Below are 12,822 nucleotides of genomic sequence, written 5' to 3'. Positions count from 1 at the left end.
CTAATACATATGAAATACGGAGAAAGTCGGGTAGTTCTTAAAAGTTAGATCGTAAATGCGAAAATATGCGCATAAGAAACAGCGGGACTATATATAATTCTTTCTCAACTCATTAAAGAGGTCCTCATATCGTTTTTTCTAAGAGAAAATTTGGGTGCCCAAAGGAGCTATCCATGAGGTAATACACATGAAAATTAGTAAAATCGAAGTTGACTTACAAATCGAAAATATTAATGAAAAAATGGTGGGACTATACATTTTTCTTCCTCTTCTCATTATGGAGATCATCGTATAGTTTTTTAGAAAAAAAAATTGAGACTGCCCCAAAGGCACCAGATCCATAGGTTAATACACAAGAAAAATGGTGAAAGTCTGGTAATTCCTAATAAAATAACTCATAAAGAGAGCAAGACTATGCATAATGCTTCCCTAACTCATTTTGAAGGTCCTTGTATAACTTTTTCAAAAAAAATCTTGGGGTGCCTCGAAGCAGCTGATCTATGGGCTAATATAAACAACAAACGATAAAACTTGCTTATTCCTAAAAGTTAGCTCGTAAATGCGTGAAAAAACGACAGGACTAAATGTAATGTTTCCCCTCATTACAAAGTTCCTTATATAATTTTTTATGAAAATTTTTCAAGTGTCTAAAGGCGCCAGATCCATGAGCTAATATACATGAGAAATGGTGAAGTCGGGTAATTCCTAAAAATTGACTTGTAAATATGAAAATATGCGTGTAAAACACGGTTGAAATCTACCAAATGCTTACCCAACTCATTACGAAGATCCTTATTTAGTTTTTTCATAAAGAGCTTCTGGGTGCCCTAAGACACCAAATCCATTGACTTATACATACGAAAAATGAGGAAAGTCAGACAATTTCTAAAGTTGGCCCTTAAATGTGAAAATATGACGAACTATAAATAATACTTCTCCAACTCATTATGGAGGTCATCGTATAATTTTTTCAGAAAACAAATTCTGGATGCCCCAAAGGTGTCAAGTCCACGGGTTAATACACACAAAAGACAGTGAAAGTTAGATAATTTCTAAAAGTTGACTGAAAAATGCGAAAATATGCGTGAAAAAAAACAGGACGATACGCAATACTTCCCTAATTCATTACGGAGTTTCTTCTATAGCTTTTTTTGAAAAGTTTCTGGGTGCCCTAAAAACGTCATATCCATGGACTAATACACACGAAAAATAGTGAAAGTTGGGTAATTCCTAAAAGTTGGCTCATAAATACGTGAAAAAATTATGACAGTATACGTTATGCTTCCCTAACTCATTAAGGAGGTCCTTCTATAGTTTTTTCAGAAATTTTTTTTGAAGGCCTATAGACGCCTGATTCATGGGCTAATACACACACAAAATGGTAAAAATCAGGTTATTCTTAGAAGTTATCTTGTAAATGCGAAAATATGCGTGAAAAAAATGATGAAATTATACATAATTCTTCCTAAACTCATTCTGAGGTCCTCAAATAGTTTTTTCAGGAAAAAAAATCGTCAACTCTAAATGCGTCAAATCCATAGGCTATTAATTTGAAAAAGGTGGCTAGCAAATCTGAAAATATGCGTGAAAAATGGAAGGACTATACATAATGCTTCCCCTACTCATCATGAAGGTCCTCATATAGTTTTTTCTAAAAAAAAATTTGGGTTCCCAAAGACGTCAAATCCATGAGCTAATACACAAGAAAAACAATAAAAGATTTACTCGTAAATACGAAAATAGTGGTGAAAAATGATAAGACTATATTTAATGTTTCATAACTCATTATGGAGGTCCTCATATAGGTTTTTTTAATAAAAATATCATGGGTTTCCCAAAGGCGTCAGATTCGTGGGCTAATGCACACTAAAATGACAAAACTCATTTAATGCCTAAAAGTTCACTCGTAAATATTAAAATATGCGTGAATAAATGGCAGGACTATACGTAATGCTTACCCAACTCATTACGGAGGTCCTCATAAATTTCTTAGAAATTTTTTTCTAAAAGGCGTCAGATCCTTAGGCTAATACACTTGAAAAATGGTGAAGGTCGGATAATTCGGATCGTGCCCCATTTTCCGGAATTTTTCTCTTTCTAGATTTTCTCTCTCTTCGCAGACACTCTCTCTCACAACGGCTGGAATTTCAGACTCGCCTAGCGCCGCAATGGCGCGTGGGCCACCGACAGCCGTCAAATGGCCGCCGAACCAAACCCAAAGGAAGCGCCTTAAAGAAGGCTACCTACCCTTGCAGATCACTCTCCATGAACAACCTCAGAACTCTACGAATTTGCAGGTCAAAGATGCGATGAAACCTGCGAGTGTAGAAGGGGAGTTCGATGATGATTGAAAAGATATTTCCCCAAGCAATTTTGGGTTGAAGCGAGAAGAACGAATTAGGGAAATGAATTCCCCACATTAGGATCTATCAGTGATCCAAAAATCAGCGAATTCCATCGTCCTAATTACTCAAAATCGAGAGGCAATTTTTGAAGGAATTGCAACAGAATCGCTGGAGTCGCGTCCTCAAATTCGATCGAGTTCCAGTCAAATTCGAAGGGACTTGACCACTAGGGTTTGTTCCCCTAATGATGAGGTCTCTCTCAGCCAAATTTTGAAGCAAGTGGACGGTGGAATCGCCGGTGGTGAGAACTCCGGTGACACTACAGCTCCAAACGCCGGAATCAATGGAAGTGTGTCAAATAAATCGGATTCTCAGGCCAAAAACATACATTTAACAGATATTACTATCCAATCCAACAGAGAAACCATTAATAATAACAATCCAATTCTCTTCACTATTTCTATGTCTAATTCTCAACATGAACGACATGAGAGTCAAGGGGAAACCTCAGACAATGTTCGAAGAGTTGAACAAAACCACAATATTGTTGTCTCGCAAGCAGTTGAAGGAACAACAATGACCAAAGAAAACAAAGTTCAATAGGGGAGGAACTCGACTGATCAGCAGGGCAATTTGAAGACACACACAGCAGACTCAACGAATGCAGCTTCAACAAATGATAATTCAAATTTCTCTTTTGCCATGACAAGTAATTCATCCTACCTAACTCCTACATTTAATGCAGGTAATTCACAGAATAGTAATAACAAGAACGAAGAGGATGGGAATTCAAAGGATCAAAGGCAAGAACAAATAAAGAAACAGGCTGATCAACCAGGCAAGCAGGAGCAGCAAGCTGTGGAAAAACAAGGGAGCTTGGTGGTAGGCAAACACAACTCAAAATAGGGGCAAAGAAGTAACCTGATCAAGCTAAACACAACGACAAGCAGGGGGGAGGTAATTCAGAAGATCAGAACATTAGAGCAAGAGGGGAATATCACAGCAACTTTCCCAAAATATCCAACAGTTATTCAAGGTATGAATCTACCTCCCAAGCTGATAGAACTAACAAGCAAGGTGGGCAGGGTGTTAATATTACGAGTCATACTATTAACCAACAACATGGCCAACAACTACTAACGACAACAAAAATGATCAAAGATCGGAACCTGCACCTTACACTGTTGTACTGTCTTTTGCTGCTAAACTGAGGTTTAATCAGGCAAAAAATGAAACTCCTATTGTCTTGAATGAACCAGTCCATACTACTAGACAAGGGCCTGCTGTACTTCTAGATGAAGATGACTATTATGTTAAATTGGCGGAAATTTGCAAATATACTCTTGTGGGCAAGTTTACTAATACAATGCCTAGAATGGAACAAGTGAGGAAACTTCATTCTACAAACTCAACTGATGGGGGTGTTAAGATTACTCTCTTCAACTCTAGGCATGTTTACATCGACCTGGACAATGAGCTGGATTATCAAACTGTCTGGACAAAACTGAAAATGAACATTGAAGGACAAGCTATGAGAATTCAAACTTGGACCCCAAATTTTACTCCTGAGGAGGAAACTCCAATTGTTCCTATATGGGTGTCTATTCCAGGCCTTCCTTGGCACTGCTACAACAAGGTTTTTTTGTCAACTATTTTGGAGAGTATTGGGAAGGTGTTGTTTTTGGACTCTCCAACATCCCAAAGGACTAGAGGCAGTACAACTAGAGTGAAGGTGCAAGTTGATCTCACGAAGGAAAAGACCTTCTCATGTTTGGTTGGGATTCAAACACTCAAACCCAAACAAAGGTAGATGGTTAAAAGTTGAATATGAAGGGATTTCTAGTTACTGCTTCTACTACAAACACCAAGGACACAAGGATGAAGAATGCACAATTAAAAGAAGGGATGAAGAGATCAAGAAAAGGAAGGAGCTGGAAATGGAAAAAAACAGTAAGGAAGAAGGGAATTCTGGAAAATTACAGGAACAAGGAAGGAAGGCATTTGAAGACAGTAAGGAAGAAGGGAATTCTGGAAAATTACAGGAACAAGGAAGGAAGGCATTTGAAGATACAACAAGGTCATCAAATCAACCAAACAAAAGCCAAAAGAGAGGAGCTGCAACAGAGGATGAGCAAAATCAACAAAAGACACAAATGACAGGCCAACAACAAAGCCAAAAGAATCATAGTCAAGGTGAACAAAGGCAGCAAGAAGCGATACAGGAAGAACAGTGGCAAATACAAAAGAGGAGGCACCAAAAAAGTCAGGAACAAACCAACTCCAAGGTTGTTTGGAGACCTGTCTCTCCCCCAAGACAGAGAACCATTGGCAGCCAGCAACAAGAACAGAAAAATACAGGTATATCTAAATTTCCAACTAAAAATATTTTTTCAAACCTAGAAATGCAGGAACAACATGAAGTGCAGCAAACAGGGCAGGAGGGAGCCAGGGACACAGTAATTCAGAAGGAGCAATTAAAAAATGGAAATTCTGCCGACCAAACTGCCATGAACAGTCTCAACACCTATATGACACCAATTCAGCAGACTATTACTAACAACAAGAATAAAAACACACGTATTGACTTATCTCTCCCAAACCCAAAACCCCCAGTACTATTATTGTTGATGTTGGTCATTCTGAAGAAGTTTCTGGAGGTATGGATGGGGGTGTCAGGAGATAGCCACTAACCTGCAGGAAGGGGCAACCAAAGGGGGGAATTTGCCTCATGTTATGTATGAGGGGTTGGATTTTGACCCTAGGACAGACCATAGAGATCCTAATAAGGTTCAAAACAAATAGAAACAGAGGGAACAACAGCCTCAGCAACAGGTACAGAACAGAGAAATCTGCCAACATACTGCTAAGGCAAAAAAAAGAGAAAAAACAATCTGAAAAAAGGAATGATAATGATCAAGGGAAACAAAGTGACACAATGGATACTGACAACACTCCTAAGAGTAAGAATAAGCCCAGTAAACAAAACAGGCAAAACAGGGGCAATGATCATGAGCAGGAAGGAGGGGAAGAATCATGTAAAAAAAATTGTAATGGTTGATGATAGCCAAAGATTGGATATTCCCCCCTTACAAGCTCAGTATATGACTCATCCAATAACAGAACCTCCAGATAAGAAGCAACAAAAGGGTAAGGTTAATACTGAACCTATTTTGGATGAATATGTTGTAGTGAATTCTGAAGATGAACTTGATGGAGATAATCAATCTCTAGATGATCAGGATGATAATGATGAAACTAGTGAGGCTCTTATTAGGGCTTTTAGTCCTCATAATGATCAGACACTAGAGAATGAGATCCAACAAGTAACTAAAAGTCAGTTTTTATCTCCAAGGGTCTTTCAACAAGACTGATTCTACTTCAAAAAACAGGATACCAATACTGTCAGTGCAGGCAGACCTAATACCAGGCTATTTTCCTCCAGATCATCCCAATGATTAGTACAATTATATGAAATGTGAGAGGGATCAACACTCAAGAAGTGTTGGAAAGACTCAAAATGCTCAGGAAGTTACACCATCTATCAGTGATTACCATTCTGGAACCTTTCTCTGACAGTGTTAATGTTCAAAGCTTCAAAGTACAGTTGAACATGGATAAAGCTACTAGTAATTGTAATGGTAAGATTTGGGTTTTCTGGAGCAGTGACATTGACTGTAATATTCTTGATGAAGATGAACAACTAATCACTTGCGATATGAAACACAATGAGTTACCATACCAATTTACTAGTAGTTTTATCTATGCAAAATGTAAAGAACATCTTAGGAGACCTCTTTGGGATAAAATGCTTCATCATGCCTCAGTGAGTACCAATCATTGGTGTGCAGTGGGGGATTACAATGTTATATTTGATGTTGATGAAAAACTAGGAGGTCTACCATACAATATGAGGAAGAGCATGGACTTCATTGCTGTCATTGAAGCCTGTGGTCTTGTAGACATTGGATTCAGTGGGCAAAAATTCACTTGGTCTAATAAGAGGGGTATTCATCATAGAATTTGGAAGAGACTTGACAGGGCCTTGGTTAATGATTTATGGTTAGAAAAAATGCCTCAAACCACCATAACTCATTTGTTAACTACGGGGTCAGATCATTGTCCTTTACTCATGGAAATGGTATCCACAGAATCTGACCACATTAAATATTTCAGATTTCTCAATTGTTGGGTTGAAAATCCCAACTTCATGCTTACTGTTAAAAATTGCTGGGATAGGACTGTGGAAGGTAATGCTATGTGGAAATTCCACCAGAAAATGAAAAGGTTGTCAAATACCCTTAGTGCTTGGTCAAGAAATGAATTTGGTGATATTTTTCAAAAGGTTAGGATGTATGAGGAACAAGTGCATGAAGCCGAAGAAAAATACATCCTTGACCAAAGTGATTCAAACAGGAGTGCCCTCCATGAACTCAATGCTCAATATATTAAATTTCTCAAATTGGAGGATACAATCTTGAAACAGAAAACCCAACTCCAATGGTTTAAAGAAAGTGACCCCAATTCCAAATATTTTCACTCTATTATATGGGGAAGAAGGAGGAAATTATTTGTTCACAAAATTGTCAATGAAAATGGGGATTGGATACAAGGTGAGGACAATATTGCTCAGGTTGTTTGCGAGCACTTCAAAACTATTTTCACAGGTGAAGACAAGCATATAAATGAGCACACCTTGGATTGCATTCCAATGATGATTAATCAGGATCAAAATACTCATCTTACCAATATTCCTAGTATGGATGAGCTTAAAGAGGTAGTATTTTCTATGAATACTAACTCTGCAGCTGGTCCTGATGGTATGAATGGGTACTTCTTTCAAAAGTGCTAGCACATTATCAAGAAGGATTTGGTGGAGGTAGTTCATGCTTTTTTTAGTGGCCAAATGATTCCTAAGTACTTCTCCCATTCCTGCATTGTGCTGCTCCCTAAAGTGAATAATCCAAACAAGCTTACTGAGTTTAGGCCTATAAGTCTGAGTAACTTCACTAGTAAGATTATATGTAAACTAGTAAGTAACAGACTTAGTCCTATCCTCCCCTCTCTTATTTCAACTAACCAGTCTGGATTTGTGAAAGGGAGAAGTATTTCTGAAAATATTATGTTGGCTCAGGATATCATTCATCAAATAAAGAAACCCAACATTGGAAGTAATGTCATTATTAAATTAGATATGGCAAAGGATTACAACAGGGTCTCATGGTCATATATTTGCTTAGTTCTAAAGAAAATGGGGTTCGATGAGGTGTTTATTGATATGGTTTGGAGAATCATGGCCAACAATCGGTACTCAATTATTGTTAATGGTAAGAGGTATGGCTTCTTCCACTCTACTAGAGGCCTCAAACACGGTGATCCTCTTTCCCTGGCCCTATTTATTTTAGGTGTTGAGGTATTATCAAGATCTCTTAACAGGCTTCACAATCACCCGGATTACCATGGTTTCTTCATGGAAAAGAGAGGGCCCCAAGTGAATCATTTGAGTTTTGCTGACGACATAATTCTTTTCACTTTAGGAAGATGCAAAACTTTGAAACTCCTTATGACTACCTTAAAGGAGTATGAAAATACTTCTAGGCAACTCATCAATGGAAATAAAAGTCATTTTATGCTACACTCTAATGCTTTCAGTAGCACTAGAGAGAGAATAAAAAGACTTACAGGTTTTAAACATAAGCAAGGTCCTATTACTTACCTAGGCTGCCCTTTATTTGTTGGCAGGCCTAGGATTGTCTATTTTTCTGACCTTGTTAATAAAGTCGTTGGCAGAATTACAGGGTGGCAAACCAAGCAACTTAGCTATGGGGGCAAGGCAATTCTTACAAGGCATGTGTTACAAGCTCTTCCTATCCATCTACTGTCTGCAGTAACTCCACCTACTACTATTCTTAAGCAAATCCAAATGCTTATGGCTGATTTTTTCTGGGGGTGGAATAGTGATAGGAAGAAATATCATTGGGTGTCATGGAAGAACCTAAGCTTCCCTTATGATGAGGGAGGAGTAGGTATGAGGAACTTAAAAGATATTTGCAAGGATTTCCAATTCAAATGATGGTGGATTTTCAAATCAAAGCAAACACTGTAGGGTGATTTCTTGAAGGCAAAATATTTCCAAAGGTCCAATCCAGTCAACAAAAAAAGGGATACTAGGGATTCATTAACTTGAAAAAAAACTTGTTGATTAACAGGCCGCAGGTGGAACAACACATCCAATGGAAACTGCTCTTTTTGGTGGGATAATTGGTTAGGTAGTGGACCATTAACACACTTTACCTCCAGCAGCAACAGACTCAATAATTCCAAAGTTGCAGATTTTTGGGAAGAAGGGAGATCGAGTTGGAGCAGACTGTTGGAGCAGGCACCAGCCAGTCAACTCCCCAACATTCTAGCCACAGAACTTTCCCCTCTCCAGCACCTACCAGATCAGGTAGTATGGAAACCCAACACACATGGTGGCTTCAGTTGTTCATCAACTTGGGAAGAGATTAGAGAAAAAAGGCCTAAGAATCAGTTCAACTCTCTTCTTTGGCATAAGAACATTCCTTTTAAATCTTCTTTTTTGTTATGGAGAGCCCTTAGGGGTAAACTCCCTACTAATGATAAGATTACTAATTTTGGCATTGAGCCATCAACTTGTGTTTGCTATTTTGACAGGTCGAGAATGGATTACATAGATCATATCTTCAGCACTGAAAAATTTGCAGCAGCAGTTTGGAGCAGTTTTGCTGCTACTGCAGGCATGCTGCCGGACTGCTCCTCCATGCAGGCCTTATTACAGGAATGGTCGACTGCCAGGCCAAGGAATGCAGCACAGAAGACACTACTACAAGCCACGCCGATTTTCATTTGCTGGTACCTTTGGAAGAACAGATGTGCAGCCAAATACGGGGGCAAAACAACCAACATAAGCAGGGTCAAGTATGTCATATACAAGGACAATTACAAGATGCTTACTAATGCCTTCCCACAGGTTAAATGGCCAGCAAAATGGGCAGAATTGATACAAATGAGTGAAAAGTGCGTGCATGACATCAAGGTGAACATGGTGACTTGGATTAGACCTAAAGATCAGTCGATCAAAGTAAACATTGATGGCAGCGCAATCAACAATCCAGGCAAGCTGGGGGCTGGTGGTATTTTGAGAGATAAAAGTGGTAGATTGGTGATGACATTCACAACACCACTTGGAGAAGGAACAAACAATAAGGCTGAAATAGAGGCAGCCATATTTGGATTGACTTGGGAACTCGAACTTGGATATAGAAATATAATATTGGAACTTGACTCCCGATTGGTTGTACATTGGATCTTAAAGAAGGCTGCCCCTCAATGGAACATCATCGCACAGTTGGGAAGGTTACAAAACCTCATTTCTCAAGACCATAACTTCAAGTGCCTACATGTATTCAGGGAAGCTAATTGGGTGGCTGATGCACTTTCAAAACACAGTCACAAGACAACCTCTCCACAAGTGTACTTCAATATCCAACAAATGCCTAAGGAAGCAAGATCATACTATCATCTTGACTTGTTGCAGATGCCTAGTTTTAGAAGGAAGAAGACCAAAAGAATTAAGGAACCTCCTTGATTATTCTCACTTCTTTTCAACTTAGCTATAACTAGAATTATAGCTACTTTGAATAGACTAGTTTAGTTATAGGCTTTCTTGTAAAGGGAGAGTCTCCTTAGTTTATGTTTTCTAGATACGATGTATTGAGAGGAGTCCTCTCATTAGTGCTTAGTATTTTGATTACATCTTTTTTGTAAGGGGAAGAGTTGACTTCCTTTGGGAAGTTGATTCCGAACCACCTTAGGTAGGAGGTAAGGTTTATGCCCCCCTCCTTGTATTTTTTTTTTTGTTATTAATAATAAAGCCTGGGGGTGTTGCTCAACCCCTGACCCACCACAAGGGTCGTTTAACCAAAAAAAAAAAGGTCGGATAATTCTTAAAATTGGCTCGTAAATGAGAAAATATGCATGTAAGACATGGCGGGACTATGCATAGTGCTTCCCTAATTAGTTACGGAGGTCCTCATATAATTTTTTTTTGAAAAATTAATGGGTCCCACCAAGGTGCCAAATACATAGGTTATTACACACGAAAAATGATGAAAGTAGGATAATTTCTAAAAGCTAACACGCAAATGTAAATATATGAGTAAAAAAATGATAGGACTATACTTAATGTTTCAACAACTCATTACGGAGGTCCTTATATAGTTTTTTTTAGAAAAATTTTTGGATGTCCGAAAGACACCAAGTCTGTGGGCTAATACACAAGAAAAATGGCAAAAGTCGGTCAATTTCTAAAAGTTGGCTCGAAAATGTGTGTAAAACGGAAGGACTATATGTAGTCCGTCCCACATTATTTCAGAGGTCTTGTTATAGATTTTTTCAGAAAAAAATTCCGGGTTCCTTAAGGCAATAGGGTAGTTTCTATCGGTTGGCTTATAATACAAAAATACGCGTAAAAAAATGGCGAAACTATACGTAATGTTTCCCCAACTCATTACAGAAGTCTTCAATCCTTAATTAGATAATTTTTTTCAGAAAAAAATTGGGTGCTCAAAGACGCTAGATTCATGGGCTAATACATATGAAAAACAATTAAAGTTGAGTAATTTTAAAAGTTGGCTTGTAAATGCAAAAATATGCATGAAAAATGACGGGACTATACATAATATTTTACCAACTCATTACGGAGTCCTCGTATAGTTATTTCAGGAAAAAAAATTCGAATGGCCTAAGGCGCTAAATTCATGATTTATACACACGAAAAATGACTAAAGGTAATTCGTAAAAGCTATTTCATAAATGCGAAAATGTGTAAAATTACGGAGGGATGATACGTAACGCTTCCCCAATTCATTACGATGGTCCCCGTGTAGTTTTTTCAGAAAAAAATTTCAAGTGTCTTAACGACGCCATATCCATGGGCTAATATACACATGAAAAATGGGGAATGTCGGATAATTCCTAAAAGTTGGATCATAAATATGAAAAATATCTGTGAAAAAAGATGGAGGGAATATACATAATGTTTCCCTAACTTATTACGGAGGTCCTTAATAGTTTTTTCAAAAAAATATTGTTTGTGACCCAAAGGCACCAATTTCATGACATAATACATACGAAAAATGATGAAAGAAGGGTAATTTTTAAAAGTTAGCCCATAAATGCGAAAATATGCGTGAAAAAAATTATGGGATTGTACGTAATGCTTCCTCAATTCAATACGGAGGTCCTTATATAGTTTTAAGAGCAAAAAAAATTGTGTACCCAAAGGTTTCAGACCCATTGGTTAATAAACATTTAAATGGTGAAAGTCGGGTAATTACTAAAAGTTGGCTCATAAATGCGAAAATATACGTAAATGAAACTACAATACTTTACATAATGTTTCTCCAACTCATTACAAAGGTCCTCATATGTTTTTTTTTTAAAAAAAAAGTTCAAGTGCCTTTAAGGCACCAAATTTATGAGCTAATACACACGAGAAAGGTGAAAGTTGGATAATTCCTAAAAAATGGCTCTTATATGTCAAAAGATGAGTGAAAATAATGGCACAACTATATGTAATTTTTGCCAAACACATTAGCGAGGTCCTCATATAGTTTTTTCAGAAAATTTTTTTGGGTATTGCAAAGGTGCTAGATTCATGGGCTAATACAGACGGAAAAAGGAGAAAGTCAGGTAATTTCTAAGAGTTCACTCATAAGTGCAAAAATATGCGTGAAAAACACGGCGAAATTCTATGTAATTCTTTCCCAACTCATGACAGAGGTTCTTATATATCTTTTCAAGAAAAAAACTTTCGGTGCTTGAAAGACGCTAGTTTTGTGGGCTAATACACACGAAAAAATTCGAAAGTTAGGTAATTTCTAAAAAATGTCTCGTAAATGCAATAATTTATTTGAAACTCGATGGGACTACACTTAATATTTTCTCAATTTATTATAAAGGTCCTCATATAGTTTTTTCAGGAAATATCTCTGGTGCCGCAAAGGCGCTAAATCCATGGGATAATACACATGATAAACGGGGAAGGTCCAGTAATTTCTAAAAGTTGATACATATATGCGAAAATATGCGTGAAAAAAATGATGGGACTATACCTAATGTTTTCCCAACTCATTAAGGAGGTCTTCATGTAGTTTTTGCAAAAAGAAAATTTGAATGTCAAAAAAGTGTTAGATCCTTGGGTTAATACACACTTAAGTGGTGAAAGTCATTTTCTGTGTAAGAAAAAAAATTTGTGTGCCCAAAGGTGTCAGACCCATGGGTTAATACACACTTAAGTGGTGAAAGTTGAATAATTACTAAAAAGTTGGCTTGTAAATGCGAAAATATGCGTGAAAATGGTTGGATTATATATGATGCTTCTCAACTCATTGCGGATGTTCTAGTATAGTTTGTTTCAAAAATAAAATCAAATTTCCCAGAGGCGCCAGATCCATGA

At 37.5% G+C, this 12,822-nt stretch overlaps 1 protein-coding gene across 1 annotated transcript; it reads left to right on the top strand.

Moving 5' to 3' along the window:
• The first annotated feature begins 4,282 nt into the window (after positions 1-4,282).
• LOC107021967 (probable serine/threonine-protein kinase irlF) lies at positions 4,283-5,035 on the top strand. Its single transcript, XM_015222677.1, has one exon. The coding sequence runs from the start codon at positions 4,283-4,285 to the stop codon at positions 5,033-5,035; it is 753 nt and encodes a 250-aa protein (XP_015078163.1).
• The last annotated feature ends 7,787 nt before the right edge of the window (positions 5,036-12,822 follow it).

This window comes from Solanum pennellii, chromosome 6 (genome assembly GCF_001406875.1).
Source record: "Solanum pennellii chromosome 6, SPENNV200".
In the NCBI taxonomy this organism is placed as follows: Eukaryota; Viridiplantae; Streptophyta; class Magnoliopsida; order Solanales; family Solanaceae; genus Solanum; species Solanum pennellii.
Note: the sequence above shows the minus strand (reverse complement) of the source record. Positions and strands in the feature narration are given on the sequence as shown.